Source organism: Suillus plorans (assembly GCF_016647745.1).
Source record: "Suillus plorans strain S12 chromosome Unknown HD556scaffold_60, whole genome shotgun sequence".
In the NCBI taxonomy this organism is placed as follows: Eukaryota; Fungi; Basidiomycota; class Agaricomycetes; order Boletales; family Suillaceae; genus Suillus; species Suillus plorans.
In genome coordinates this window covers 5,703-32,262 of record NW_024537444.1, presented here as the reverse complement: position 1 = coordinate 32,262, position 26,560 = coordinate 5,703, and the positions used below count along the sequence as shown (strand labels likewise).

General features: G+C 45.1%; 8 protein-coding genes across 8 annotated transcripts; 7 read left to right on the top strand and 1 right to left on the bottom strand.

The window, feature by feature from the left end:
- Nucleotides 1-2,468: 2,468 nt before the first annotated feature.
- Nucleotides 2,469-3,941, top strand: HD556DRAFT_1433760 (PLP-dependent transferase; the record flags this gene model as incomplete). Its single annotated transcript, XM_041305253.1, has 3 exons — nt 2,469-3,231; nt 3,285-3,427; nt 3,471-3,941. The coding sequence occupies 3 exons, from the start codon at nt 2,469-2,471 to the stop codon at nt 3,939-3,941; spliced, it is 1,377 nt and encodes a 458-aa protein (XP_041156345.1).
- Nucleotides 3,942-4,127: 186 nt separating this feature from the next.
- On the bottom strand, nt 4,128-5,106 carry HD556DRAFT_814305 (uncharacterized protein). Its single transcript, XM_041311714.1, has 5 exons — nt 4,955-5,106; nt 4,725-4,899; nt 4,537-4,674; nt 4,383-4,466; nt 4,128-4,325 (listed from the first exon to the last, which is right to left on the bottom strand). Exons 1-5 carry the CDS (start codon nt 4,967-4,969, stop codon nt 4,255-4,257), a joined length of 483 nt encoding a protein of 160 aa, XP_041156344.1. The 5' UTR covers nt 4,970-5,106; the 3' UTR covers nt 4,128-4,254.
- A 6-nt stretch (nt 5,107-5,112) lies between these two features.
- HD556DRAFT_813997 (uncharacterized protein) lies at nt 5,113-7,200 on the top strand. The gene is made up of 12 exons (XM_041311712.1): nt 5,113-5,303; nt 5,356-5,458; nt 5,518-5,532; nt 5,592-5,630; nt 5,686-5,717; nt 5,774-5,787; nt 5,837-5,872; nt 6,027-6,086; nt 6,145-6,279; nt 6,330-6,567; nt 6,623-6,674; nt 6,725-7,200. The coding sequence occupies exons 2-12, from the start codon at nt 5,426-5,428 to the stop codon at nt 6,941-6,943; spliced, it is 873 nt and encodes a 290-aa protein (XP_041156343.1). The 5' UTR covers nt 5,113-5,303; nt 5,356-5,425; the 3' UTR covers nt 6,944-7,200.
- Nucleotides 7,201-8,693: 1,493 nt separating this feature from the next.
- On the top strand, nt 8,694-9,609 carry HD556DRAFT_1398493 (uncharacterized protein). Its single transcript, XM_041303765.1, has 3 exons — nt 8,694-8,716; nt 8,769-9,423; nt 9,471-9,609. The coding sequence occupies exons 1-2, from the start codon at nt 8,699-8,701 to the stop codon at nt 9,399-9,401; spliced, it is 651 nt and encodes a 216-aa protein (XP_041156342.1). The 5' UTR covers nt 8,694-8,698; the 3' UTR covers nt 9,402-9,423; nt 9,471-9,609.
- Nucleotides 9,610-12,448: 2,839 nt separating this feature from the next.
- Nucleotides 12,449-13,556, top strand: HD556DRAFT_814091 (uncharacterized protein). Its single transcript, XM_041311713.1, has 6 exons — nt 12,449-12,501; nt 12,561-12,620; nt 12,677-12,811; nt 12,863-13,103; nt 13,160-13,211; nt 13,267-13,556. The coding sequence occupies exons 2-6, from the start codon at nt 12,611-12,613 to the stop codon at nt 13,468-13,470; spliced, it is 642 nt and encodes a 213-aa protein (XP_041156341.1). The 5' UTR covers nt 12,449-12,501; nt 12,561-12,610; the 3' UTR covers nt 13,471-13,556.
- A 1,970-nt stretch (nt 13,557-15,526) lies between these two features.
- On the top strand, nt 15,527-17,412 carry HD556DRAFT_1529530 (uncharacterized protein). Its single transcript, XM_041309414.1, has 13 exons — nt 15,527-15,663; nt 15,714-15,746; nt 15,797-15,816; nt 15,870-15,884; nt 15,937-15,975; nt 16,037-16,065; nt 16,123-16,136; nt 16,187-16,222; nt 16,382-16,441; nt 16,500-16,637; nt 16,692-16,926; nt 16,983-17,034; nt 17,090-17,412. Exons 1-13 carry the CDS (start codon nt 15,591-15,593, stop codon nt 17,291-17,293), a joined length of 948 nt encoding a protein of 315 aa, XP_041156340.1. The 5' UTR covers nt 15,527-15,590; the 3' UTR covers nt 17,294-17,412.
- Nucleotides 17,413-19,641: 2,229 nt separating this feature from the next.
- HD556DRAFT_1529529 (uncharacterized protein) lies at nt 19,642-21,515 on the top strand (the record flags this gene model as incomplete). The annotated part of the gene is made up of 13 exons (XM_041309413.1): nt 19,642-19,736; nt 19,796-19,881; nt 19,932-19,964; nt 20,015-20,034; nt 20,087-20,101; nt 20,154-20,192; nt 20,256-20,361; nt 20,411-20,446; nt 20,604-20,663; nt 20,722-20,856; nt 20,908-21,145; nt 21,202-21,256; nt 21,312-21,515. Exons 2-13 carry the CDS (start codon nt 19,809-19,811, stop codon nt 21,513-21,515), a joined length of 1,014 nt encoding a protein of 337 aa, XP_041156339.1. The 5' UTR covers nt 19,642-19,736; nt 19,796-19,808.
- Nucleotides 21,516-22,922: 1,407 nt separating this feature from the next.
- Nucleotides 22,923-24,619, top strand: HD556DRAFT_1447086 (uncharacterized protein; the record flags this gene model as incomplete). Its single annotated transcript, XM_041307197.1, has 12 exons — nt 22,923-22,995; nt 23,046-23,078; nt 23,129-23,148; nt 23,201-23,215; nt 23,275-23,313; nt 23,370-23,398; nt 23,456-23,469; nt 23,714-23,773; nt 23,832-23,966; nt 24,015-24,255; nt 24,312-24,363; nt 24,419-24,619. 12 exons carry the CDS (start codon nt 22,923-22,925, stop codon nt 24,617-24,619), a joined length of 912 nt encoding a protein of 303 aa, XP_041156338.1.
- Between the last annotated feature and the right edge of the window lie 1,941 nt (nt 24,620-26,560).

Here is a 26,560-nt window from a genome sequence, read left to right as displayed (position 1 = left end):
AAGCAATATAGGCTGTAAACTGGGAGAAATATACAAAGGGAATACACTGATCTCAGTTAGATTGTACGTCCGAACTGCCCTCAGATTGCTGTCAACTCAACCTCTCCAGTTGCAGTACTTAGCCTGCCTTGAACTACCCTTTGCGGGTAGATCTGATACGATTATACACTGCCGGTGTGACCTTGTTCAGCCACCGATCGCACCGCATCATGCTCCATTTGGATAGGCTGCCTGCATGATCTGCTTCTGGCCTGGAATTCAAATGATTATGGCTTTACGTTCATGTGTGAGACGGGAACCCCCAGCAAGGAAGTGAGTTCTTTCATTGGTGGGCTCTCCCCGACAGCATGTTCTTCAGGCTGTAAACCAATATCCCGAAACGAGCTCTCAAAATTTGGTTCTGGCCGACAACTCCAGCACTCCAGCCACTGGGTATGGGCTGGCTAATGATTTCTTCGCGTATGCTCGTGGAAGTGCTTCTATCCGCATCAGGCATCGTAGAGAGAAAGGTAATTATTTTAATCTGACAGCGATCTACTCAAATTTTACTGCCGTTAAACTTCACCTAGTACTAGTACAGAATGGAATGGTGGCCACATAATATACACCGCGGCACCGCACACGAACTGTCACCGTTATGACATAACGCCCGGCGTCCGCTGGCAAACTAGAGATCAAAATGCAAAATTCTCAACACGCGACGTACGAAAGGCCTATAAGGCCATCAGGGTACATGCTAACCAGTTTCTACGTAGCTTCTGATTTATCAATCCACGCAGACTACTTCAACGCCGTGACGTCAATACGACGTTCGCTTTTTTCAGCTGAAGGGTGCTCAGGGTATAGCAACACTAGCGTTACGGGGCCCATCTGCTTGGACAGGCGGCCCTTAAGGGTCAAGATCTGTCACTGCGTTTCCTCGTTGCCAAAGCATTCGCATCGACTCGCACCGTCTCTACATTTCTATCTGCTCACGTCAAGGTGTCAGAGTTGATGCTGTCTACAATGAAATGAGAGATACCAGGGGCTGCATCTGTGTGTATCCTACTTTTGCATCTACCTTGGACCCTTGATAACTCACCAGCCCTCCTAGTTCGTATTACAGATGAAGTGCCGGAAGCCGGACGCATGATTACCCAACAGGTTGATCTATCACGCACAGTGAATACTCGGATTGTATGGCAGATTCTCATTCGAGGGTAAAACCGATACACGCCGAACACCCAGTATTGCCATGTCGCGTCACTCAGATCGGATCCCATTGTCCAACTTGGTATTTGTTCTATAATCAGGATGAGGGGACTGATCGGGGCGGTGTTTTTTTCCAAGCCTGGTTTTGCACACGTTTGCCAACCGCAAGGTCGGCGCGTTACTTTGCAATTCATTTAGCAAGGGGTGATTACTACATTCATCCGATGAGGCTAGACGCTGTCTATACAGTCAGCAAGTAAACTCTGATGGGCGGTAATTGAATAGATGTTTGGGATACCAACATCCATTCCTGCAGATGTGAGTGATATAGGATGTACTTTTGCTGTGTCAAGCTCAATTTTCCGATTGCCTTCTTCAGTATTTTGTATTTTCCCACACATTGCTTTGGTATGGTGATATCCCGTTCTCATCTTGACGGGCACACCTTAGCACCCTGCTGTAATGGTCGGAAATACCCGGGCCTCCTGTATCATATCGTCATGGATTTGACACAGCGTGCCAAGTGAGAAAAGAGGGAAAAATCTGTCAAAATTTCAGCTTAGTCCTGCTTGGGTTGATGGTGCGAGCCTTACGTTGATGATCATTCGATTATATGACTGACAGGTGCGGTACGTGGTAACCCTGCACAATTTAGATTTTATCATTTTCTAGGGTGCCTCGCACGTCATGCTGCATTCACAGAGACATCTACTACTCGTAGATTGGAGCATATTATTAGATGTCCAATCCTTCCTGGTTGGTCGTCAAGGGTTTTCCATGACATGTCCGATAACTTGCAGGGACAGGTGACTCGAATTTCTGCGAGGTTTCTAGACCAAGCTGTCAATGGGTCTTGGACACGAGGCATGCTAGACAATATTTCCAACGACGGCGCATTAATGCTCATAATCATCTCCGTTGATCATAAGACGATTATCAGGCACCCATGCTTCTAGAGCCCGCTCAGATGTAAATTTAAACTGATTGAGTTATACTCAACATTTAGCACAGTCAATTTTTTTTAAAGTTTTAAAACAACTTCCCAAAAATTTGATTCCCTTAATCAACTGTAAAGCAAGGGTTTTCTGAGCTGAAGCTAATGGATTAGATTCTCGTTCCCGTAAGCTCTGTACTATCATAAAGATCACCATCGTACCAGGTCAGATAGTAAAGGCCGTTCTACCTCCGTTCAAAATATGTAAGGTGCCAAATTGCGTCACGCCCAGAACTTGATCGCCCCATGTACTTTGTTTATAACTTCCAATCATTGTACAATAATGTCGTCTTTGAACGATAAACTCGCCGCTGCCCTTTCATCCCGAGAAAAGAGGCGCATTCGCCGACGTCTCCCTGTCTCGGCCTCTCCAGTGCTTCCCTCTGCAGATTTTACATCTAACGACTATCTCTCTCTGGCTACATCATCGACGCTTCGCACGGCGTTCCAACGTGCTCTTTCCACTGCCCCTAAAATACTCGGATCAGGTGGTTCTCGGTTGCTTGTACCAACACCTGCTCATCTCGCCCTCGAAAATCGACTGGAAAGATTCTTCGGCGCTGAAAAAGCACTGCTATTCAACTCGGGGTTCGACGCAAATGTTGCATTCTTCTCCGCAATTCCTCAGCCTGGCGATGTAATTCTATACGATGAGCATATCCACGCATCTGTGCATGATGGGATGGGTGCTTCGCGAGTAGATCCCTCCAGCCTCATCAAATTTTCACACAATTCAGTCGCTGCGCTTAAGCGATTGTTACGAAAATTACTCCACGAGCGAGATGATCTGCGAGATGGGAGAGCAAGCGCATTCGTTGCGGTGGAAAGCCTATATAGCATGGATGGGACATTTGCCCCCTTACACGAAATCGTGCACTGTGTCGAAGAATTGCTGCCAAGGAATAATGGATATGTGATAGTGGACGAGGCACATGCAACAGGGATATATGGCCCGCAGGGTCGAGGGATGGTTGCTGCGCTAGGGCTTGAGGGACGCGTCCTGGCACGTTTGCATACGTTCGGGAAGGCGCTTGCGGGATCAGGAGGTGCGAGTTTTTGTCACTTGCATTGTTGCACAACATCCTGATCATCGATATAGCTGCGATACTAACTACCGAACTTATACGGGATTACCTCTTGAATTATGGCCGTCCACTGATATACACCACGACGCTCACGTATGCAAATATCATCGGCGTCGAGTGCGCCTTTGATATGCTGGAGAATGGAAGTGCAGAAGTGGTAAGCTGTATCCCGAAAGTTCGTAAACCTGTTATTAACATAGACTCAGCTCGCGCTGCATCTCCTAGATCTATCGCGGTACTTCTTGGAGCTTCTAAGACCCCACCTACAGTCAGCTCCACCCGAACTGCTCTGCTTGCCTGGCCATCTACGCACGGATGATCATAACGATTCCACAAATAGTCCATCAGATACATCAAATACATCCTTTCCTCCCCCGACACCCATCATTCCTCTCCTCACGCCTCATCCACATTCCCTTGCTGCACATCTGGCCTCCCTTCCACAACCACTGTTTACAAAAGCAATCACATGGCCCACAGTTCCTGTGGGAACATCCCGAGTAAGAGTATGTTTGCACGCAGGACACACTCGTGACGATGTAAGGAGACTAGTAGATGGTATTGTCGACTGGGTACAGGCATGGGTCGCAAGAGAAAAAGAAGTCGAAAGACAGTGGCTGAATGTGGCCGAAGGAGAGGGTGTAGGAGTATGGATGGAGTCGAAGTTGTAAGATGTTGTTTTTAGAGACATAACTTATGGTCGACTTGAAATGTAGCCATACACACCGCATCAAAATTCCTATCCTGCTCCTCCGTCTCCTCGCTTGTGATTCCTACGTTGTTCCTAAGCAATTCCTACGCGTGCCTTCTTGAGCCAGGGCCGCGCGAATGACTGCAAGTATATATACCATGCACTAGCCCGGTTTCGTGCAGCAAATGGGGACGTTGGGAGCAATCTGAGAATGCAGGCTCAAAGCGCACCACCAAAAATGGGAGCTGAAGAGCTCCTCGGAGTCACAAGGGTCACGATACCCCCAGACTGATTCAATCATGCAAAGCCTCTATCTCACGAGTACTTCGCGCAAGATAGTCGTCATATGAGTCATGATGGAATGCTGCATATCAACACAGAAATTGAGCAAGCCGCCCACATCTGCATCCACCATGCTTACCGGTATTTTTGAGTTTAGTGCGAAACCGCGCAATAACTTCTCGGTTGTGTGCGATTGCAGAGAGTTGCGTATGTTTGATGGTGCCTACATGATATGTTGGCAATTCCAGAATTTGTTTCAAGAACGGCAGACACCCACAAAAACACAATCCTACCTGAGACATGAACAACACGCGGAATGACCCTGACATCGTGGATGCTGGTGAGAAGCGTGACTGCACCCCATGCAATTCGATGTTGGTCTCGTGCAACGCGAATAATACAGAGGTTCGTGAGCGGTGAAAAGTACTTGACTGTAGTCTTTTAAGATGAAAAGCTGGAGTATTACGAAGGATGCACGCACCGTTCAACGACATCCCTACTGCTCCCCATCCAGTGTCGCCAAAGTTTGTCACAACACTGTCGCGAAGAGCGTTGTAGATCAACCTCCCGTCCAGAGGTCGCGTGCTTAGGGACTCTTTTTCAGCGGAAGCGTCCACCGTAGACGTGTCAACGAATTCGACAAGGAGCCAGCGATTCTTGTTTGATCAGATGAGTGAGCACGCTATATACCGTTGAAAACCAATTTTTTACCTTGAACCGAACCATGTCCTGCGCTGAAGTGCGAAAACTCCACAGTCAATATTTAATGAGGGTAGACTTCGAACTTGAAGGAAATGGAGACTGAAAACTGGAAGGTCCAGAATGTTATATCATATCACAAGTTTGGGTGTAAGTACTCCCGTCGGTCCGTTCACCTGATGATTATTACCATGCCGATTATGGCACTTAAGCGCCGATGATATCTACTAGCACGTCTTGAAACACTAGACGAGTCGCTCCCTACATCCCCCACTCCCTCGAATATGACTGTAGTCTCAAATGATCCCAATTTTTGGCCGATAATTAGTTCGAATATTTTTTTCACCTATTCAATGGGCGGGTTCGTCGTATCACCTGGTGATGTCTCGATTTAATATTGACTTGTCTGGCAGTTGCCGCCAGCGTCGCGGTGGTGTACGATTGGGGTGAGCAAGACAGTGTTCGAAAGCCGCTAATATTCTTATGATATATCCAGCACTAACCCTCGGACAAGAGGTAGGTTGGTGTTATTGCTCAGGGCTGAAGCAACCAACTCGCTAAGAATGATGTCATAGATTGAACTGATTTGGGTGAGTGATAGAGCTCGAGCCTCATATATCAGGTGAAATAATATGAGAATACTCAACAGAGGCAACGTTGGTCTATTATGACTATGATGTATCTGGTTGTTCGTACTACCTCATGCTATGCTATAGAAGTTGTGCTGACTCAAAATATTCTAGATACGCTATGTTGGAATAGTACCACATTCTGTGTATGTGTCGAGGCCAACAAATTGGCATTGTGCTAATAGCCCTCTCTCATAATCAGTGTCAGCGTCCTACGTATGTCTCATATGCGACGTGTTTGATTCTTCTGACCGGGGGCACACAGCAAATATGCCATCGGTCTCGCTGACAGATGCAGTGAGTATTCTGCAACCGTTTTATTCCTATCCAATGAATACACTCATGTGTAGGGGTGAGTGAGATCCTGAAAATTGAACTTGGCTCAATGTAATGACTCAATAGATGTGAGTCGGAGTGTTGGATCCTAGTACGTGATCACTAATTGGGTGTTTCAGGCATTGTTATGGACTATATAATAAATGGAACAAACATTATCGTGGCTGCCATGCTGGGCGGTGAGTTACACAGCCGCAATACCTCAGTGATATTGACTCGACTGAAACATGATGCAAGTCATCATGATTTCTCGGTTGCATGCCATGTATCAGAGATCCAGGATGATGCTTATCTTCATTGTTATTATTTTCTTGGCTGTCATTATTGCCTATGGAGTAATTGCGGCAATAGAACTCGAGCGCACCACAGCAGGTAGGCTTTACTTGAAGAACGACCCACACAGCTCATTGGGCGAACACCAGAGGAGCTGATACTCTCTGGCACATATATGTGCAAATATGGATTTGAGGAGGATATCCAGCCTCTGACCTCAATGGTTTGCATGCTTAATATCATCTGGGAGGTCCTTGCACTGTGTCTTGCAGTCTGGATTGCTGTGAAACAAATTCGTGACCTGCGACGACTCAACCGATCGACAGGATCGTCCATCGGGGACTGTTTCAGAGTGCTGATAGGATCTCATGTGCTTTATTTTGCGAGGTGAGCTGGTCGTGTGAATGTGGTTTCTTGTCTGCTCAAGTTCTGCACATGTTAGCTTTGCTATCGTCTCTTGCCTCCAGCTTGTTGTCATCTCTCCGGAGCTCAAGGTGTGCCCGCCTATCAACGAGTGCTGGTAACCACTGCTCATTTTCTGCAGAATTCGAATTCTATGGGAGCTCAGATACTCTTTGGTACTCTTCAAATTTTATATGACGTGCAGATGTTCGTGCTGGGACCACGCCTCATCCTTAGCGTTCGAGAATATTATGCTAAGCTCGTGGCCGACTCCGACGCAGAAACTAGCATGACTTCGATTGTCTTCCAGGAGCGTGTACATGTACTAACTAACAGTACTGTGCAGGGAAATGCTTGTTGAGTATTCTGCATGGGAATTTGTCGTGGTATTTATCTAACATATGGTATTTCGAAGTATATTTGAATGGTCTAGGCAAACCTATTTCTTGTTGGATCACTATTACTGGAACTCAGCGAACCGTTCATACTAAAATACAGCGTGAATCAGTATGAGTCGCCCAGACAGCTAATACCACGACTGAGTCGCACTGCAGTAACGTTTACCAGTGTAAATGCAAAACACGGTCCTTGCAAAGCTCTACTCCATCCTGCTAAGCATGACCATCAGAGTAAAGCACAAAACGAGATAGAGACATGCATACCTACATACACCCGTTGGCATCGATCACAATTGCCATTGGTCAAGCAAATGATCACTTGCATCACGTCAGATGATAATTTGCTGTCACAGGTACGTGTCTAAGCCCAGACAGCTGATAAACCAGAGATTACACCCAGTCGCGGAATACTTAATCATCTAGCTAAAGATAAAGAAGGAAGTCGAGGTAGTCGTGATTCACATGAGAAATCAAATAGAGTTGAAGTGCATTAGCAGGGTGCTGTGCATCAGTATGTGATGGGCTCTGCGCCGTGTGAAACATAAACTTACCACTCTCTTGGAATCGGATGAGATGTTCTGCATTCCAAAGTCTTCGCATAGACACGCGCTGTGAGCACATAACACCTCGCATCAAACAACTAATGATAATGCTCACCTGTTATAATTCAAGAAATCGGTGAGAGTAATGCGTCGATGTCAACTGTGCTGTACCGTTGATTAGATTCCATCCTATGCAGCGGAACCGCTCCCCGCTAAAGATGCAAGATGCCGCAGACATTCTCGTACAAAAGCGGTTGAGCATTTTTGGATTGGTGAGAGTATGGTGTGCGGCATTGAATTATACACAAATTGGCACCGGCACAAGAGTACAGGTTGGCAGTGAGTTTACAGCCTTAGGTAGATCGAATAAAGGGAAGACCGTCATTCCATCTATTATGATAAACCGTTAGTATTAAGGACCGCGAGTTCAGAGACAGCACACACCTGAAAGCTACCTCCCATGCTACCCATGGTTGATGCACCATTTTTATGAGTATGGCTCTGTGGATGTTGATGACTATAATGAACCTTGTTACTGATTATCTGCAAATTGAAAAAAAAACGCCAACCTCAAAGCTGCATCCTATGGATTGACTTTTTGACGTTGTAGGTGTAGGCTGGGGATGTCGATAACCCGAGTTTGGGGCGGCTTGAGCGAAGACGAGGGCATTCGCTCGCAGTCGAATCAATGTCCTTTGATTCTACGACACCTTTATTTTACACACACCAAAACATGTCATACCTAAAATTTCTGCCAAACGACATTTGTGGCGCATGGAACCACGTCGACCTCCAAGCCTTGTTTTGTGACAACTAAAACCAAACCAAGGTCGATAAGCTCAGAGTATTCACGGAGTATGAAAAATGATAATTTTGGTGCAATCTTGAATCCACCTTATGATCAGTAACAATAATGAGCGGGAGGGTGTGAACTTGCGACCTAGCAGGGTTTAGCCCAGTGGAGCCCAAGACATCTATTGCATTTGAATGGGCTATTGTAAGTGGTTCGATCGCGAAGGTAATGAGTGGTCCACCCAAATTGCATAGTCATCGAGTACAATGAACGTCACGTTGCATCCACATTCCTAAAAAGAAAATTTTAAGCCACAAGGGCCTGGGTATAAAATACAAGTCGCCGATGAATTCAAACCTCACACACTCCCATTCTTGTTCAATATGTCGTCTACATTGTTGGTAAGCACACTATCGTAAAATACAGCGAACTGCGACTTAGCAAGATCTATAGCGATTCTCGGAAATAGAAACTAAACCCTATGACGTTCAAGTTGTCCAGTTCTGGCGAGGCGAGGAAGAGCCCCGACGGCCCTATCCACTCCACTGGGCTATCTACGTCGAAACCAGTCCTGGCATCGGAAATACGTATCAGATCGCAGGAGACTCCCAAAGCTACGCCATCGATATCAGACTCGACCAACCTCACGAAAACCCGGAGGACTTGCGTGGAAGTTGTATAGTAGGAAGCGTGAGCAGGACGGAGCTCGACGCCATGGAGACACTCCTTACAAGAGTTGTCATCGTCCGTGATCTTCCCTACTGGAATAGCCATAATTGGGTGGAGGACGCGCTCGGGTATCTCAGGCGCTGCTGTTTTTTCAGCATCGTCGGGGAAATAAAGTTGTCCGGTCTTCAGGACAACATGTGTTGGCTGCTGGAGGATTGGCCTGGGATTGAGGATGCGGTAGAATTTGTCGGCGATACAAATCTCGCGTGCGTCCAGAACAACCGACATTTTCGGGACTCGCACCAAACCTTCTGGAGGTTGCATGAAATTTGGCGTTTGAAGTGCGCAGAGTCCGAAAGAGATAACGATGAGGAGAGCGACTGTGAATTAAATCTGTCTGATTTGTTCAATCTATAGATGGGCTGCATATTTTCAAGTTGTAATTCTGGACTACCATCAGCGTCGTGTCCCGAATGGTAGAAGTAGCGTAACCTTTGAGTACTGAGTTTATATATAGCTGACTTGCATCGTGCTGTCCAGATGGCTTTGTAGTGAAAATGTCGAGGAGGTGTAGGCACATATATAACGCCCCGTGATTACTTGCAATTGCTTGAATTCAATGAATTGCACTCAAATACACGCTTCATATTAGTCTAGCGACTTTCGGCAATTGCCGAAGGCGACGGGCTTTTGAACCTTCAATGTTGCCTGGGCAGACGGACACCCCGTATCTTTCGTACTATATGTTTTGTGTGCGCCTGAAAACACTGCTATTAAATGATTTATCGTGTCCAGACAGTCCAGTATCGTGTGCGTCTTGAACCTTCTGCCTCAAAGTGGCCTGTTTTTTCTCTGGACCATCAACATACCCAGCAGCACGTTTAGTGCCTTTACCGAACACAGCTGATGACCAACAGCAAGCAAGCCTCAATGCGCCTTCAACCACAGCGTAATTGGCCCTGCCAGCTCCCCCAGTCACTTACATCATGACTAAGTTTCCATCTCCTCTCCCCGACTGTCTATTTGGTGCGTCGATCAAACTGTGATTCGCTGTTCACAAACCGTTCATTTGCAGAGCACAGCGACCATTTCGTGCGTCTAGTAACGACAACACATCCAGCAACCATCAAAGCACCTTCTCTGAACATCCATCACATATTCGCTTCATCAGCAAGAACTCGCCGGTCCACTGATGATGTGGGCATATCCCACGATCCCTTCGACAAGTCATTTTCGATGCTCGTTTCTCCTTCACTACCGTCGAGGGCAGTTCCTGATTCATCGCCGTGATTGAGTGTGCCATGGGTGAGTATATCATAACTTTTATGTATTTAATATTCGATGGTTCTGCGCCAACACAGGATAGACCTACTATGGACACCCGAAGCCGTGACAGTGACTGCAACTGTCGAGCTCCCTCTCTCGAACAACATGTCTACGTCAAAGCCTGTGGAAGACGCCTAACAATATTGGGGATTTGAGGCGCTCGGGGCGCCGTGGAAAGGGTGGATATACGATACAGGAACGTTCGTGTGGCAATTTCTCTGGAACGCGGCAATTGCACCGTCTAGGCTGAGGATGTCCACGTGAAGACAGAGAATGGAATGCTTACTGTATGCTTCATCTGCATGTAACGACATGTGGCTACTTCGGATTTGCGTCATCAGCACCCTGTGAAGGTGGATTCTGAAGCAATGGTGTGTCTGTACGATAATAAATGCTCCACATGATCTTTTTTGACCCAAAGTACTTCAATTATGATGTGCAAATATGCCCGTAGAAGCGGAGGCCACACGGCTTATCTACGCTAGCGCCCGCAAGAAGATTTGCTAACAGTTATGACAGCAACGCAGTAGCTCTACTGAACAGATCTTGGGTTTGCACCAGACTGGCTGGAAAGGTTCGAAGGGCGCAGGTCAGGTACTAGGAGGAGTAATTCGAGAGGAGAAACCACACTTGATCTTGAGCTGCCTGCATATTTCGTATCCTCGATCTCATCTGACTCGCCGACATATATCCCAGGTTCTAGATCAGAAATAGTGAAAACAGCGGGGTTAAGAGATTATTTTCTCCACGGACTTTGGCTATGCATGTGCAAGGTGGAATTATTAAACTACGGTGCGACTTTCATAGCCTGCCCACGAAATTACTGAGCATGACGAAGGTCCGACAATGGTGTTATTAGCTCATCTGACAGATCTTGCTATGAACTCGTAACCTATATTAGCTACAGCTCAAGTCGGGCCAGAAGAACATCACCGAAATACAATGGCCATCGACAATCAGAAATCGGGGCTTCTTGCATGCGTAGGCTTCTTTTCTCCCATGTGCGACTTCTCTTTCTATCTAATATGGATGGCGTCTTGTATTTAACAGATATCAATCACACAGCATGGGTCAAGATGTGTCGGCCAGTGCAATACATTACCATCTCATCAAGGGCACGATCGGGTTGCCGAATATAGTGCGCTGCTGTGTTTCTTGTCTGGCATTGTGCTATGCGACAGAGTGCGACCTTGTTCATAAAAAGCAGTTTCTGGAGTTAGTAAGTCTCGAGCTTGGCCAGCGAGGCCAAGAGAGTGCTGATGCATGTTACGATCACATCATGCTTAGACCTGTGCTAGATTGATGGCCACATGGTTCCATACGGAACACCTCTACAATGGCGTTGGAAATAAGTTGGATCAAATATTCATCTCCAATATACAGATTTTGGCGATAAAAGAGCTGAACCGTAGCATGAACGCTATTGGTACAACCACCAACATTCCCCACCCCTCGAACATGACTGTAGTCTCAAATGATCCCAGTTAGTGGCCGATAATCAATTCAAACATCTGTAGTAGCTATTGGATAGGTTTGTCGCATCAAGATGTTTCGATCTAATATTGACTTACGTTTTCGCAGTTGCCACCGGCCTCGTGGTGGTATACGATTGGGGTGAGCAGGACAGTGTTCGAAAACCGCTGATATTCTCACGATATCTCCAGTTTTAACACTCGGACAAGAGGTATGTCGGTGTTATTGCCGGAGCAGCCATCTCACTAAGAATGTCGTAGATTGAACTAATCTGGGTGAGTAACAAGATCAGAAGAAAAACAGGAGGATATAATGGATTCGCGACAGAAGCAACGCTGGTCTTTCATGACTGTGCTGTATTTGGTTGTTCGTACCTCATGTTGTGCTATATCGTGGTGTGGTAAGTTGTGCTGACTCCCCAATGTTTTAGATACGCTATATTGGAATACCATATGCTATGTATGTGTCGAGGCCAACCACTTGGCACCGTACTAATATAACTCATCTCTGACAATTAGTGCCAATGTTCTGCGTATGTCTCATATGTGTCGTGTTCTATTTTTCTGACCGCCAGTACGCAGAACTTGTGCCATTTATCTCACTAACAGATGCGGTGAGTATTCCACGACCATGACATTACTATCCAATTAATACACTCATGTAGGGGTGAGTGAAATTCTGAACATCGAGCTTGGCTCAACATAACGACTCAATAGGTGTGAGTTGGAGTGTCTGATATTAGTACTGATGAGGGTGTTCACTAATGGGGTGTTTCAGGTAATATTTTGTACTACACAACGAATGGGACGACTGTGGTCTTAACTGTCATGTTGGACGGTGAGTTACCCAGCTGCAATATTTTTGTGATATTTCGACTCAAACAATAATGCAAGTCATCATGATTGCTCGATTGTATGCCATGTATCAGAGGTCTAGAATGATATTGATCTTTCTTATTATCATATTCCTGGTTGTTAACATCACCTCCGGAGTAATCATGACAATAGCACTCAAGGATACTGTAGAGGGTAAGCTTTACTCGTTAAATTGAAGAACACGGCTCATTGAACGAAAACCAGAGGAATGGATAATCTCTGGTACATATATGTGCGCTTATGAATCTGAGCGGGATACCCAGCTTCTGTTTTCAACGACTTGGATCCTCAGCACTGTTTGGGAGGTCCTCGCACTGTGTCTTTCAGTCTGGATCTCTGTAAAACACTTCCGTGACCTGCGACGACTCGGCCTATCTCGGACAGGGTCGACCATCGAGGACTGTTTCAGAGTACTGTTAAAATCTCACGTGCTCTATTTTGCAAGGTGAGTTTGTAATGTGAACACGGCCATCTTTTCTGCTCAAGTTCCGCACGTTTTAGCTTTTTTGGTATCCCCTGCCTCCAGCTTGCTTATCTCTCTCCAGAATTCATTGTGCGCCGAGCTGTCACTAACATTTGCGTGTAATCACTGCTCATTGTTTTTGTAGAATTCATCATCCATGGGAGCTCAGATACTCAGTGGTGCTGTTCAAATTTTATTGGGCGTGCAGATGTTTGTGCTGGGACCACGCCTCATCCTTAGTGTTCGAGAATATAACGCCAAACTTGTGGCCGACTCCGATGCAGAAACTAGCATGAATTCGATTGTTTTCCAGGAGAATATACATGTATCGACTAGCAGTACTGTGTAGGGATGAGAGATTTAGTCGAGGATCCGTCGTGATATTTATTTGAACCATGGTGTTTCGAAGCATAGTAAACTCATTTCTTGTTGTACTGGAACAAAGTAGTTATTCGCCCACTCTCACACAAAGTGGCAAGCCGAGATTATCCGGAACGTCTGGCAACCAACCCAGTCCTTGATGCAGATGCTCAAGTACAACGAGAATCGGCAGGAGCTGCCCAGACAGTCGAGTAGACAAATTGGAAGCTTTCGCAAGGTCAAAGAAAATCATATTAGACGCACATTAGTACAAGACCAGATGGACGACGACAGAGACACGAACAATGGCAGAACAATAAACTTTGTCGAGAGGATCTGCCCACCACCCAAAAATCACCGGTCCTGGACTGTATCGTTTACCTCTATGACATACCTTCGTCATGTCTGCGGTACGACCAAGAAGGGAAGGCAGAGGAAAGACGAGGAAGATATCGAAGGGAGAATAGAGGAGGGAGAGGAAGAAAGAGTAGAGGCATAGGAGGAGAGTGTGAATGAGCGGGAGAGGGAAGGGGACCGTGCTCGGAGGGATAGTGGGTAACTTGAGGGACTCGGAAGAGTGGAGGAGGATGAGGATCGGAGGAATTTGGAGGATGTACTAGTATGTCAAATCAGCATGGACGCCATCCGGATGCGAGCGCAATCTAGCTAGAGAACATCAACATCAAAAACACTCTCTATTGGCTATTCGTACTATACCGTCTTCCTTGTCTCATATACTATCTCCTAGGACAGCTCGCAGAGCACCGGGTCTCAACGGTTTCCGTTGTTTGTTGCGGTGTATATAAATATAGAGTCGACGTTGGAAAGCGATCATTGGATGGGTGACTGAAAGCCGTAAGCTGCAGATACATACTATGTGATTTTTCTGATTCGCCGACATCCATTAAAGTTTCAGCCAAACATACGCGATGGTGAAATTTTTACTTGAGTTATACGCGTATGAGGTGGTAACATCAAACTAGGGGTTCCAAGGGACTGTCACGGTGCATTCGCGGTCTCCAAGGTCCTTTCCTCAGCTTAGTCAGCATGTAAACTCGTAGCTAGCATCATCATCACAGTTTGGCCCTGCTCCAACGTTTTCGCACCGCAATACTTACTTCACCTGATCAAGGGTCTTGAGGCGGGATCAAATATTCATCTCCACTATGCTAACTTTGGCGATACAAGCGCTGAATGGTGGTATATCTAGCACTAATGCTATCGTTATACACCACTAACACTCCCCATTTGCTCACTTATCCCTCAAATATGACCGTAGTCTCAAATAATCGCAGTTGGTGGCTGTTCAACGATTTAAACCTTTTCCTCAGCTATTGGACAGGTTGGTCGCACGATTAAACTCGGCAGCATGTTGCAAGAGATGGAGCAAGATGGAGCAGAGATGTTACAAAGGTAATCGGCCTCCAGCAGGTGCAGCTGCGGCAGAGTAGCTGGTGGGCTTCATGTTTGCGCCCTGGGTCATCAATGATACTGTACAATCAGAAATCAGGGCTTCTTACGTGTTATAGGCTTATTTTCTCTCATGTGCGACTTCTCTTTCGATCTAGTATGGATGGTGGATCTACCAATGCTATACATCACTAGTCACCATCTCATCAAGCGCACGATCAGACGTACTGAATATACTGCGCTGCTGTCGGTGTCATGTGACAGAATGGACTGCGATTTCGTTGACACAAAGCAGTTTTGGGAGCTATTAGTAAGTCTTTAGCTTTGACCAGCGAGACCCTGATGCTTGTTACGATCAGCATCACGCTTAGACCTGTGTTGATGGCTACACGGTTCCATACGGAACACCTCAACGTCAATGGCCTTTCCCGGCGTCCGTGTACTAGTTGCGTGCATAATACTGGTTTGCAAATCAAACTCTACTTTGATTATCGAGGGCTTCCTCTTTTTGCTTGATTTCGCACTGCAATACTCGCTACTTCACCCGATCAAGAATCTTGAGGCGGGATCAAATATCCATCTTCCATCATGCTAAATTTGGCGATGCAAGGGCTGAACGTTGAACGGTGATATATCTAGCACGAACGTTATCGTCATACACCACTGACATTCCCCATCCGCTCACACTCATCCTCGAATATGACCGTAATCTCAAACAATCCTAGTTTGTGGCTGTTAAACAATTCAAACTTTTTCTTCAGCTATTGGACAAGTTGGTCGCTTGAAGATGTCTTGATATAATATTGACTTGCTGTTTTTCAGTTGCCACCAGCGTCGTGGTTGTATATGATTGGGGTGAGCAGGACAGTGTTCGAAACCCGGTGATATTCTCATGATATTTTCAGTTTTAACACTCGGACAAGAGGTATACATGTCGGTGTTATTGCCGGAGCAGCCATATCACTAAGAATGTCATAGATTGAACTAATTTGGGTGAGTAACAAGATCAGAAGAAAAACAGGAGAATACAATGAATTCGCGACAGAAGCAACGTTGGTCTTTCATGACTGTGCTGTATTTGATTGTTCGTATCTCATGATGATATATCGTGTTTGGTGAGTTGTGCTGATTGCTCAATGTTCTAGATACGCTATATGGGAATACCATATGCTATGTACGTGTCGAGGCCAACAACTTGGCACCGTGCTAACAGTTCACCTCTGACAATTAGTACCGATGTTCCGGGTATGTCTCATATACGTTGTGTCCGATTTTTCCTCACCGGCGGAACACAGAACCTGTGCCATTCGGCACGCTGACAGATGAAGTGAGTATTCCGCGACCATCTCATTACTATCTAATGAATACACTCATGTAGGGGTGAGTGAAATTCTGAATCGAACTTGGCTCAACGTAAATGGCTCAATAGGTGTGAGTCGGACTGTTTGATATTAGTACTTGCGAGGGTGTTTACTAATTGGGTATTTCAGGTAATAATATGAGCTACGCAATAAATGCGACAAATATGCTCGTATATGCTATGTTGGGTGGTGAGCTTCCCAGCCGCAATACCTCAGTGATATTGACTCGACTGAAACGCAATGCAAGTCATCATGATTGCTCGCTTACATGCAATGTATCAGAGTTCTAGAAAGATGCTCATCTTCCTGGTTACTATCTTCCTGGTTGTTAACATCGCCTCCGGAGTAATCATGGCAATATTGCTAACTGAGCAAACTTCATGGGGTGAGCTTTACTTGTTGACTTGGGGCACACAGCTCATTGGACAAAAATCCGAAGTGACACTATCATCCAACACGTATATATGTTACTACGAATATCAGGGGGACGTCGAGCTTCTGCCCTCAATGAATTGGATTATCTACATCATTTGGGAGGTCCTCACACTGTGTCTCTCGCTCTGGATTGCTGTAAAACACTTCCGTGACCTGCGACGACTCGAATCGACGACAGGATCGATCGTCGGGGACTGTTTCAGAGTGCTGATACAATATCACGTGCTTTATTTTGCAAGGTGAGCTTGTAATTCGAATGGGGCGATCTTTTCCGCTAAAGTTCCGCGCATGTTAGCTTTGTTTGTGTCTCTTGCCTCCAGTTTACTTATCTCTCTCCAGAGCTCCAGGTGCGCTGACCTGTTGCTGAAATCTGTGTGTAACCACTACTCATTCTTTCTGTAGAATTCAGATTCTATTCAAGCTCAGATAATCCCCGGTGCTCTTAAAATTTTATTGATCGTGCAGATGTTTGTGCTAGGACCACGCCTCATCCTTAGCGTTCGAGAATACAACGCCAAAGTTGTGACCGACTCCGATGCAGAGACTAGTATGAATTCGATTGTTTTCCAGGAGCGTATACATATATCGACTAGCAGTACTGTGTAGGGACAGACATACTTGCCGAGGAGGAGAAATTTGGTTGAAGATTCGTCGTGGTATTGATGTAACATATAGCGTTTTGAAGTATATTTAAAAAGTCGACCGTCTAGGCAAATCTATAGCTCTCGTTGCATTACTACTGGAACTCAGTGAACTACCCACCTACACTCATACCAAGTCACCAGCCGAAATTATTCGGAACGTCCAACAGCCAACCAAATCCTGAATGCCCGATACTGAAATACAATGAGAATTAGGACATATTACCCAGTCAGCAGATTCTACACGTTTGCAGAGTTCTGCTGCTTGAGCACACAGATGATGATGAAGTGACCGGGAATCCGAAGGAAGTCTAGATGGCTGATGCGTTCATGAGTCTGACATACATTTTCATCCATCCGGCCCACGGAGAATGAAAATGAAAGAATCGCGCGGATTCATGGCTCAGCTGTCACGAATGAGCCAAGGAGATGAGGTCTGCTCAGCTGGGACGGAGAATCAGAGAATCGGACCTTCAAGTCAGAAGGCTGTCATTATGGACGTTGCTATTGGCATGAACTAACGTACTATCGCTGAAATATATCAACGATACTGAATGTGTTCGGTTTTTAAAAAGAAACTGACGGCTTGAGTATATCACGAATGCTTATGGCAAGGACACCGAGCATAGTGAGTGTACCTGTTAAGTGTCGGTATGGACCACAAGATTCTGGCATGCATACACACAAAAGTCTGAGCAAATTTATATTGGAGCCTTTGCGACGATCTGTTTCCATCCTGCTAAGTAGTATGACCGTCGAAGTAAAGCACCAAACGGGATACTCATATACATAAAATACACCCGTTTGTATCAATCAGAGTTTCCCTAGAGCAAAGAGATAACCACTTGAAAGTATACACTTCACTTCAACAGGTCGTTACCTGCTCGCCCAGGTCGCACATGAGCCTGGACATCTGATATACTAGAATTACACACTTGGGGAAAGTAGCGCGAATCAGCTGTTTGATCACGAAGAACGAAGGAGGCGCAATCCATGGAAGCCCAGGTGGCTGATCAATTGATCACAGAAGCCTAGATGACTGATAAAGTAAGGGTTCTTCATTGCAACCGCCGCCTCCTTACCGTCTATCTGGGCTGTCCGTACAGATGAACTACGAGGGGAAAACAAGTGGGTCGCAGGGAGTCAGAGCATATCCTAGAGAAAATTTTGTAGAAATGCTTACCTCGAGCGTTGGAATACATGACAAATGGGCTGATCGTTCTTGAGTACAAGTATAGGGTCTGTAGACATGGACCAATGATTAAGCGAATCTTGCAACAGGAAAGGGCAGGAATGTTCAAGACTGGGGAGCGTATAGACGATAGATGCAAAGGACAGCACTACAAGCACCTCTTTGTGCGCAGGGAGGCTGGGCAAATAATCATTGCGTCGACTCCCCACAAAAAAAAAACAGAGAATGAACGTACGTACGTGACTCTAAGTCTGATGGTGCTGAGAGGAGGCCCAGGTACAAGATAAGGTGAAAGGAGAATGAAGGACCGAGAGTATAAGTACTTGCGATATGTGAAAGTGTAACGGTGCTATACTCCAGGACAGCGGACGCATGAGCACTGATGTCGATGGTCAGCCCAGCATATGTCATCTATAGTAGTGGGACAGGGTAAACAACTTACAGCTGGTAAAAACCAGACACCGTAAATAAGCCGTCTCCAACACCCGTACCAATTCTTTGGGGTACAAACTCCATATTGGAACGTGCAGATTAGCGTGGTTGCACATGGGCAGGCATTATCAGATTGGAAGTCTGTAGAGAAGACATCCCGGAATGAAATTGAGTTGTGGCATATAGCTATACCAGCGTACTGGCTAAAGTATGTGTAATACTTACATGCCAATTTGAACCTAATGCCAGACGAGGATGAGCTGAGAGGATTGGCGAGATGAGTTATATCGTGAGGCTGGGTTTGTAGATGGCAAAAGCAATCGTATTTAGAAACGAAGACAAGGTGAATGAATTGGAATATGTGAACATAGCGTTATGTATCCGTGAAGGGGTGGTCAATCAAGTTTTCAAGACGAAGTCCAATTGGATTCTCGGCAAATACCGAAGGTACCAGCTTGACACTTGTCCTTAGACCAACGCTACAACATGTAAATTTTGTAATTTGCCAATGACTTCTTTCCCCATCTGACGGATCTCACTCTTGCAGGAATAGAAGTTTACTGAAACACATTGCCATCGAGATGACCCTGTACAATCAGAAATCAGGCTTTTCTGTTTCAGTTTTCGGTCCGACTCGGAGTTTTCTAATGCTATGCCACAAAATGTCCCCATAAGAGTAATGCTTTTACTTGATCAAGGGTCTTGGGGCGGTATCAAATATCCATCACCATCATGCTGATCTCGGTGATACGAGGGCTGAGGCCTGAGGGCTGAGGGCTAAACGGTTGTATATGTAGCACGAACACTGTCGTTATACACCACTGACATTCCCCACTCGCTCAGCCATCCCTCGAACATGTCCTTCGTCTCAAATGATCCCAGTTGGTGGCCGCAAATCAATTTAAACATTTTTTCCAGCTATTGGACAGGTTTGTCGCGTCAAGATGTCTAGATCCAACGTTGACTTGCGGTTTTGCAGTCGCCGCCGGCGTCGTGGTAGTATATGATTGGGGTAAGCAGAACAGTGTTCGAAAACCACTGCTATTCTCATAATATTTCCAGCCCTGACACTTGAAAAAGAGGTAAGTCGATGCTATCGCCGAAGCAGCCGTCTCACTAAGAATGGTGTCATAGATTGAACTCATCTGGGTAAGTAACAAGATCGGAAGAAAAACAGGATAATACGATCAATTCGCGACAGAGACAACGCTGGTCTCTCATGACTGTGCTGTATTTGATTGTTCGTACCTCATGTTGTGCTTTGGCGTGGTGGGCAATTTGTGCTGACTCGAGAATGTTCTAGATACGCTATATTGGAATACTGTTTTCTGTGTATGTGTCGAGATCAACAACTCTGTACTGTGCTAATAGCTCATCAACATCTCTGACAATTAGTGCCAATGTTCTGCGTATGTCTCATATGCGTCGTGTTGCATTTTTCTGACCATCGGGACACAGAAACTATGCCATCGGTATCGCTGACAGATGCAGTAAGTATTCTGCCACCATCTCATTCCCACCCAATCAATGTGCTCAAATGTAGGGGTGAGTGAGATTCTAACAATTGAACTTGGCTCAACATAATGACTCGATAGGTGTAAGTCGGAGTCTTTGATCTAGTGCGAGGGTGTCCACTAATTGGAAGTTTTAGGCACTATCACGTACTACGCAGTGAATGGCACAAATGTGGCCTTGACTGCCATGTTGGGCGGTAAGTCACCTAGGTGCAATACCTCTATGATATTGACCTGACTGACCTATGATGCAAGTGATCATGATTGCTCGGTTGCATGCCATGTATCAGGGATCTAGAACTATGCTCATCTTCCTTGTTATTATATTTCTAGCTGTTCACATTACCTGCGCAGTGATCTCGGCAATAGACATCAAGGATGCTGTAGGGGGTAAGCTTCTCCTGTTGACTTGAAGAGTACGGCTCACTGGACAAATACCAGCGGAATTCATATTCTCTGGCACGTATATGTGTTATTATATATATAAAGGGAACGAGCAGCTTCTGTTTTCAATAATTTGGATACTCAACACTGTTTGGGAGGTCCTCGCACTGTGCCTTTCAGTTTGGGTTGCTGTGAAACACTTCTGTGACCTGCGACGACTCGGCTCATCGACAGGATCGACCATTGGGGACTGCTTCAGAGTGCTGGTACAATCTCACGTTCTTTATTTTGCAAGGTGAGCTTGTAATGTGAACGGGGTCATATTTTCTGCTCAAGTCCCACACATGTTAGCTTTGCCGGTGTCTCTTGCCTCCAGCTTGCTACTAATCTCTCTCCAGCAATTTCGGTGCGCTGACCTGTGGCTGACATCTGGGTGTAACAACTACTCATCATTTCTGTAGAATTCAGATTCTATTGCAGTTCAGATACTCAGTGGTGCTGTTCAAATTTTATCGGTTATGCAGATGTTTGTGCTGGGACCACGCCTCATTCTGAGCGTTAGAGACTACCACGCCAAACTCGTGGCATACTCCGACGCAGAAACTAGCATGAATTCAATTGTTTTCCAGGAGCATGTACATGTATCGACTAGCAGTACTGTGTAGGGAAATGCTTGCCGTGTGGGCGAAGAAATTTGATCGAGGATCCGTCGTGATATTTATTTGACATATAGTATATTTGAATCCGGACCTCTCGGTGTGCTGACTTGTTGCTATATCTACGTGTAACCGCTGCTCATGGTTTCTGTAGAATTCAAATTCTATTGGAGCTCAGATACTCTATGGTGCTCTTCAAATTTTCATGGAGAATACAGATGTTTGTGCTAGGACCACGCCTCATCCTTAGCATTCGAGAATATCACGCAAAAATTGTGGCCAACTCCAACGTAGAAACTAGCATGAATTCGATTGTCTTTGAAGAGCGTGTACATGTAACAACTAGCAGTACTGTGTAGGGAAATGCTTGCCGAGTGGTCTGCAGGGAGGCGAAATTGGTGGAGGATCTTTCGTGTTATTTGTGGTGTTTCGAACAAACACTGAATTCATCATGTCCAGTACCGTGTGCGTCCTCAGGCACCTGCCTCAAAACGGCGGTTAATTGAAAATTTTCTTCTCTGGACTGTCAGCATAACTAGCAGTGTTTTGGGTGCATTTATTTAACACAGCCGGTGACTAACATGCAATTTCCTTGCCAGGTCTCCCAGTCACCTACACCACTAATCCATCTCCTTGCCCCCGACTGTCTATTCGGTGTGTCGATCGAGCTGTGATTCATTGTTCACAAACCGTTTATTTGAAAAGCACAGCTGCCATTTCGTGCTTGTAACGACAACACATCCAACAACCATCAAGGCACCTTCTCTGAACATCCAATTCATATTCGCTTCATACAATGGATATCGACACAGGCCTATACCAACATTTTAAATTTAACAGATATCAATCACGCAGCACGAGTCAAGATATATCTGCCAGTGCAACGCATCGCCATTGCATCAAATGCACAATCTAATGCACCGAATATTGTGTACTGCTGTTTTTCTCGTCTGACCATACTATGCCATGCTACAGGATGCGACCTTGTCACAAGCAATCAGGGAAGCTGATAGCGAGCCTCGAGCTTGGCCAGCGAGGTTGAGAGAGCGCAGATGCCAGCCAGTGCTGCGATCACATCACGGCGCTTAGACCTGTGTTAGATCGATGGCTACATGATTTCATATGGGCATTGGAAACAAGTTGCCAACATCACCAACAACTGGAACATCCCTAGTGTACGAGCAGTCGCGTGCATAATACTGGTTTGCAATTCAAATTCAAATTTCATCATCGAGGGCTTCCACTTTTGACTTGATTTCACACTGTCTTACCCAATCCAGTGTCTGGAGACAGGATCAGATATCCATCACCATCATAATTTTGGCAATACAAGCGCTGAACGGTGGTATATCTAGCGTGAACACTATCTTTATACACCACCAACATTTCCGACTCACTCACACCCATCTTTCAAGTATGACCATAGTCTCGGATGACCCCAGCTGGTGGCCGACAATCAGTTCAGATATTTTCTTAAGTTATTGGATGAGTTCGTCGCACTATAATGTCTCGATCCAATATTGACTTGTGGTTTCGCAGTTGCCGGTGCCACCGTAGTGGTATACGATTGGGGTGAGTAGGACAGTGTTGGAAAACTGTTAATATTCTCATAATATTTCCAGTACTAACACTCAAACAAGAAGTAGGTCAGTGCTATTCCCGTAACAGCAAACTCGCTAAGAATCGTATCATAGATTGAACTGATATGGGTGAGTGACACAGTCCCGTATCAGAAGAAAAACAGGAGAATACAATGGATTCATTACAGAGGCAACATTGGTCTCTCATGACTTTACTGTATTTGGCTGTTCGTACTACCTCATGTTGTGGTTGGCAGGTTGTGCTGACTCCCCGATTTTTTAGATACGCTATATTGGAATACCATATTCTGCGTATGTGTCGAAGCCAACAAATTGGCACCGTGCTAATAGTTAATCTCTCACGATCAGTGTGTATATGCTGAGTACGTTTCGTATGCGCTATGTTCGATCCTTCTGACTTGCGGCACACAGTAAATGCTCCATTGGTCTCGCTGACAGATGCAGTAAGGATTCTGCTACCATCCCATTCCTATCTAATGAATACACTCATTTTGTAGGGGTGAGTGAGATTCCGACTGTTGAACTTGTCTCAACATAATGACTCAATAGGTGTGAGTCGGAGTGTTTGATATCAATACGGGGGTGTTCACTAATTGGGTGGTTCAGGCAATATTACGGACTACGCAATAGATGGGACAGGTGTGGTCATAACTGCCATGTTGGGCGGTGAGTTGCTCAGCTGGGATACCTTAGTGATATGGTCTTGACTGAAATCTGTTGCAAGTCATCATGATTGCTCGGTTGTATGCCATGTATCAGGGATCTAGAATGATGCTCATCTTCCTTGTTATTATCTTCCTGGCTGTTAACATCACCTGTGGAGTAATCATGGCAATAGTACTCAAGGATAGTGGAGGAGGTAGGCTTTACTCGTCGACTTGAAGAACACAGCTAATTACAACATCAGAGGAGCTGATACTCTCTGGCAAATACTACATTTGCGCCTCTGAATATGAAGGGGATGATCAGCTCCTGATTTCAATGTTTTGGATGCTCTACACTATTTGGGAGGTCCTCGCATTGTGTCTTTCAATCTGGGTTGCTGTAAAACAGTTTCGTGACCTGCGACGACTTGGCTTATCGACGGGATCGACCATTGGAGACTGTTTCAGAGTGCTGATAAAATCTCACGTACTTTATTTTGCAAGGTGAGCTTGTAATGTGAATGTGGCCATCTTTTCTGCTCAAGTTTCGCACATATCAGCTTTGTCTGTGTTTCTTGCCTTGAGTTTGTGGTTATCACTCCAGAGCTCTTGGTGCGCTGATTTGTCACTGACATCCGCGTGTAACCACTGCTCATGATCTCTGTAGACAAATTCTGTTGGAGCTCAGACACTCGGCGGTTTTCTTCAAATTTTATTGGTCATTGAGATGTTTTTGCTAGGACCACGCCTCATCCTTAGCGTTCGAGAATATAACGCGAAAATTGTGGCCGAATCCGACGCAGAAACTAGTATGGATTCGATTGTCTTCGAAGAGCACGTACACATATCAACTAGCAGTACTGTGTAGGGACATGGTACTCGCCAAGTGGTCTACGGGGAAGAGAAATTTGATGGAGAATCCATTGTGGTAATCATTTAACATACTGTAGTATTTCACTCAATTCGACACCACATGTGACATGTGACACAATCTACCATTTCGACACTTCGACATTTGAGTGTGTGACAAGTGACAGCACTGAATTTTCGACATATCAAGATTTCGACAGGCCAGACTGTGACTATTGGTTGAAACACTTTCTGAACTAACTGTGATACTCGGAGACAAACAGTTGAACGTTGAACGGCAAATACTAGTTATTAGATATATGGTACTTACCGTATACTTATTTGATTCCGCTACCGTGACAGCCATTTTGGCTTGACCGAACCCATTCGACAAACGCAGGTGTGACCCGTGACACGCTACAAATTTCGACCAGACAAGTCGGCGTGTGACACGTGACTGTCGAATCGAGTGAAATACTACAGTATACAGTAATATAGCGGCATTTGCGTCTGTAGCGGCATTTGCGTTTGCGTCGCACTACACTCCGCTGCAGGCCTTTTTCACCAAAGTTTTTGGTGGATCCCATAGGTTTCACACAGGACTATGTATTGGTAGCAGTGATAAGTACAAAATATTGTAGATCTTTGTGCGATGTTTTATTTTGTTCTCAAATTTTCACAATTTTAGGTCCCAACATGCAATGTGTTGAGATCCAACTCCGAAACTGATATAATATATGTATATAACCTCTATGCACAATACTATTGTATTCCGCAAGTGAGAAAACAAGTGAGTGGATTGCCAGAACAATGCCGGTTGAGGATGTCGCAAAAGTCTCTTATCAGCTCTGATAAGTGAGTATGATAGACTCCGCGATTGTTGATTATTAATATTTACGCTTCCATCTGTCACATCGATTAGTAATTTTGTAATGCACTTACCATTTTGAGTCGACGCAAATGACAGTGCGCAGGTGATAAGGGCTCAAATTTACAGAATGTTCATCGTGCAACAACGACTTATCCGATGTGCTTTAAAATTTGAGATGACGAAGGTTATGTATAATTAAGTTCACCACCCAACACGATTTTCGAACTGTTGTGTTGTTGTGTCGCAGGTGAGTGTATGAAATTTGCAAATGCAAATGCCGCTATATTACTGTAGTGTTTCGAAGTATATCTGAAAGGTCTACATCAGGAAATTCACACATTCCTTATTTGCCCTTGAATGGAACTTATTTACACTTAACTGCCTTAGTGAAATGGGATCTACTTATCCAAAATTTCAACTTGAATGTATTCAAAAAAACATTGTTGAGGTATATTAATATACATGGTCTATTATATTTCACACTTAAAAAATATAAGATATGCCAGGTGAATGATGCGAGAGAGAGCAAACAAATTTCGAGATAAGTGAGTTAAGCTGATTAAGGACATTAAGGAATGTGTGAATTTCCTGATGTAGGCAAACCTAAATGAATGTAGGATCACAAATATGAGTGGAACGGACTTCTTCGGTCATCAACTTACAGACAAACATCACTGTACCGTGAAAATTAGACCGTGAAATATGCACACCGATAATACTGGCTGTTGCAACTACCAATGAGGGTGGATGCCAGTGACTGGTGATATATTTATACATCGCACGCAGCATGGGGAAAATACGGTTCTGGAGAGTGGATATTCTAGGTATTATTGATGGAGACACGAGGTGTATCGGTGGTGGGATTACATTATGAACAACCATGCGTGATAAATAAATCGATACAGCCCCGCACTGAATGTAAGCACGATGGATGAATGAAGAATAGCCTGGAATAGATGCTGGGCTATATGGACAATGATACAAATTAGGTCAATGACACGAACGATTTTGTTAGCATTCCATTGATCTAAATCGAGCGAACATACATGTTTGATTTAAGACATGCCTGGCAGGCCAATAGTCTCCTCG

What these genes read in the sequence shown, in the direction of transcription:
- HD556DRAFT_814305 (XM_041311714.1), bottom strand. An exon ending in GCGTGTTGTTCATGTCTCAG is followed by an intron (nt 4,467 to 4,536) that starts GTAGGATTGTGT and finishes CATATCATGTAG; the next exon opens with GCACCATCAAACATACGCAA. An exon ending in CACTAAACTCAAAAATACCG is followed by an intron (nt 4,326 to 4,382) that starts GTAAGCATGGTG and finishes GTTGATATGCAG; the next exon opens with CATTCCATCATGACTCATAT.
- HD556DRAFT_813997 (XM_041311712.1), top strand. Translation starts at nt 5,426, where the DNA reads ATGATATATCCAGCACTAACCCTCGGACAAGAG. An exon ending in TGACTATGATGTATCTGGTT is followed by an intron (nt 5,631 to 5,685) that starts GTTCGTACTACC and finishes AAAATATTCTAG; the next exon opens with ATACGCTATGTTGGAATAGT. An exon ending in CATGTGCTTTATTTTGCGAG is followed by an intron (nt 6,568 to 6,622) that starts GTGAGCTGGTCG and finishes TGCACATGTTAG; the next exon opens with CTTTGCTATCGTCTCTTGCC.
- HD556DRAFT_814091 (XM_041311713.1), top strand. An exon ending in ACTCAAGGATACTGTAGAGG is followed by an intron (nt 12,812 to 12,862) that starts GTAAGCTTTACT and finishes AACGAAAACCAG; the next exon opens with AGGAATGGATAATCTCTGGT. An exon ending in ATCTCTCTCCAGAATTCATT is followed by an intron (nt 13,212 to 13,266) that starts GTGCGCCGAGCT and finishes TTGTTTTTGTAG; the next exon opens with AATTCATCATCCATGGGAGC.
- HD556DRAFT_1529530 (XM_041309414.1), top strand. Translation starts at nt 15,591, where the DNA reads ATGACCGTAATCTCAAACAATCCTAGTTTGTGGCTGTTAAACAATTCA. An exon ending in CACGTGCTTTATTTTGCAAG is followed by an intron (nt 16,927 to 16,982) that starts GTGAGCTTGTAA and finishes CGCGCATGTTAG; the next exon opens with CTTTGTTTGTGTCTCTTGCC. An exon ending in ATCTCTCTCCAGAGCTCCAG is followed by an intron (nt 17,035 to 17,089) that starts GTGCGCTGACCT and finishes TTCTTTCTGTAG; the next exon opens with AATTCAGATTCTATTCAAGC.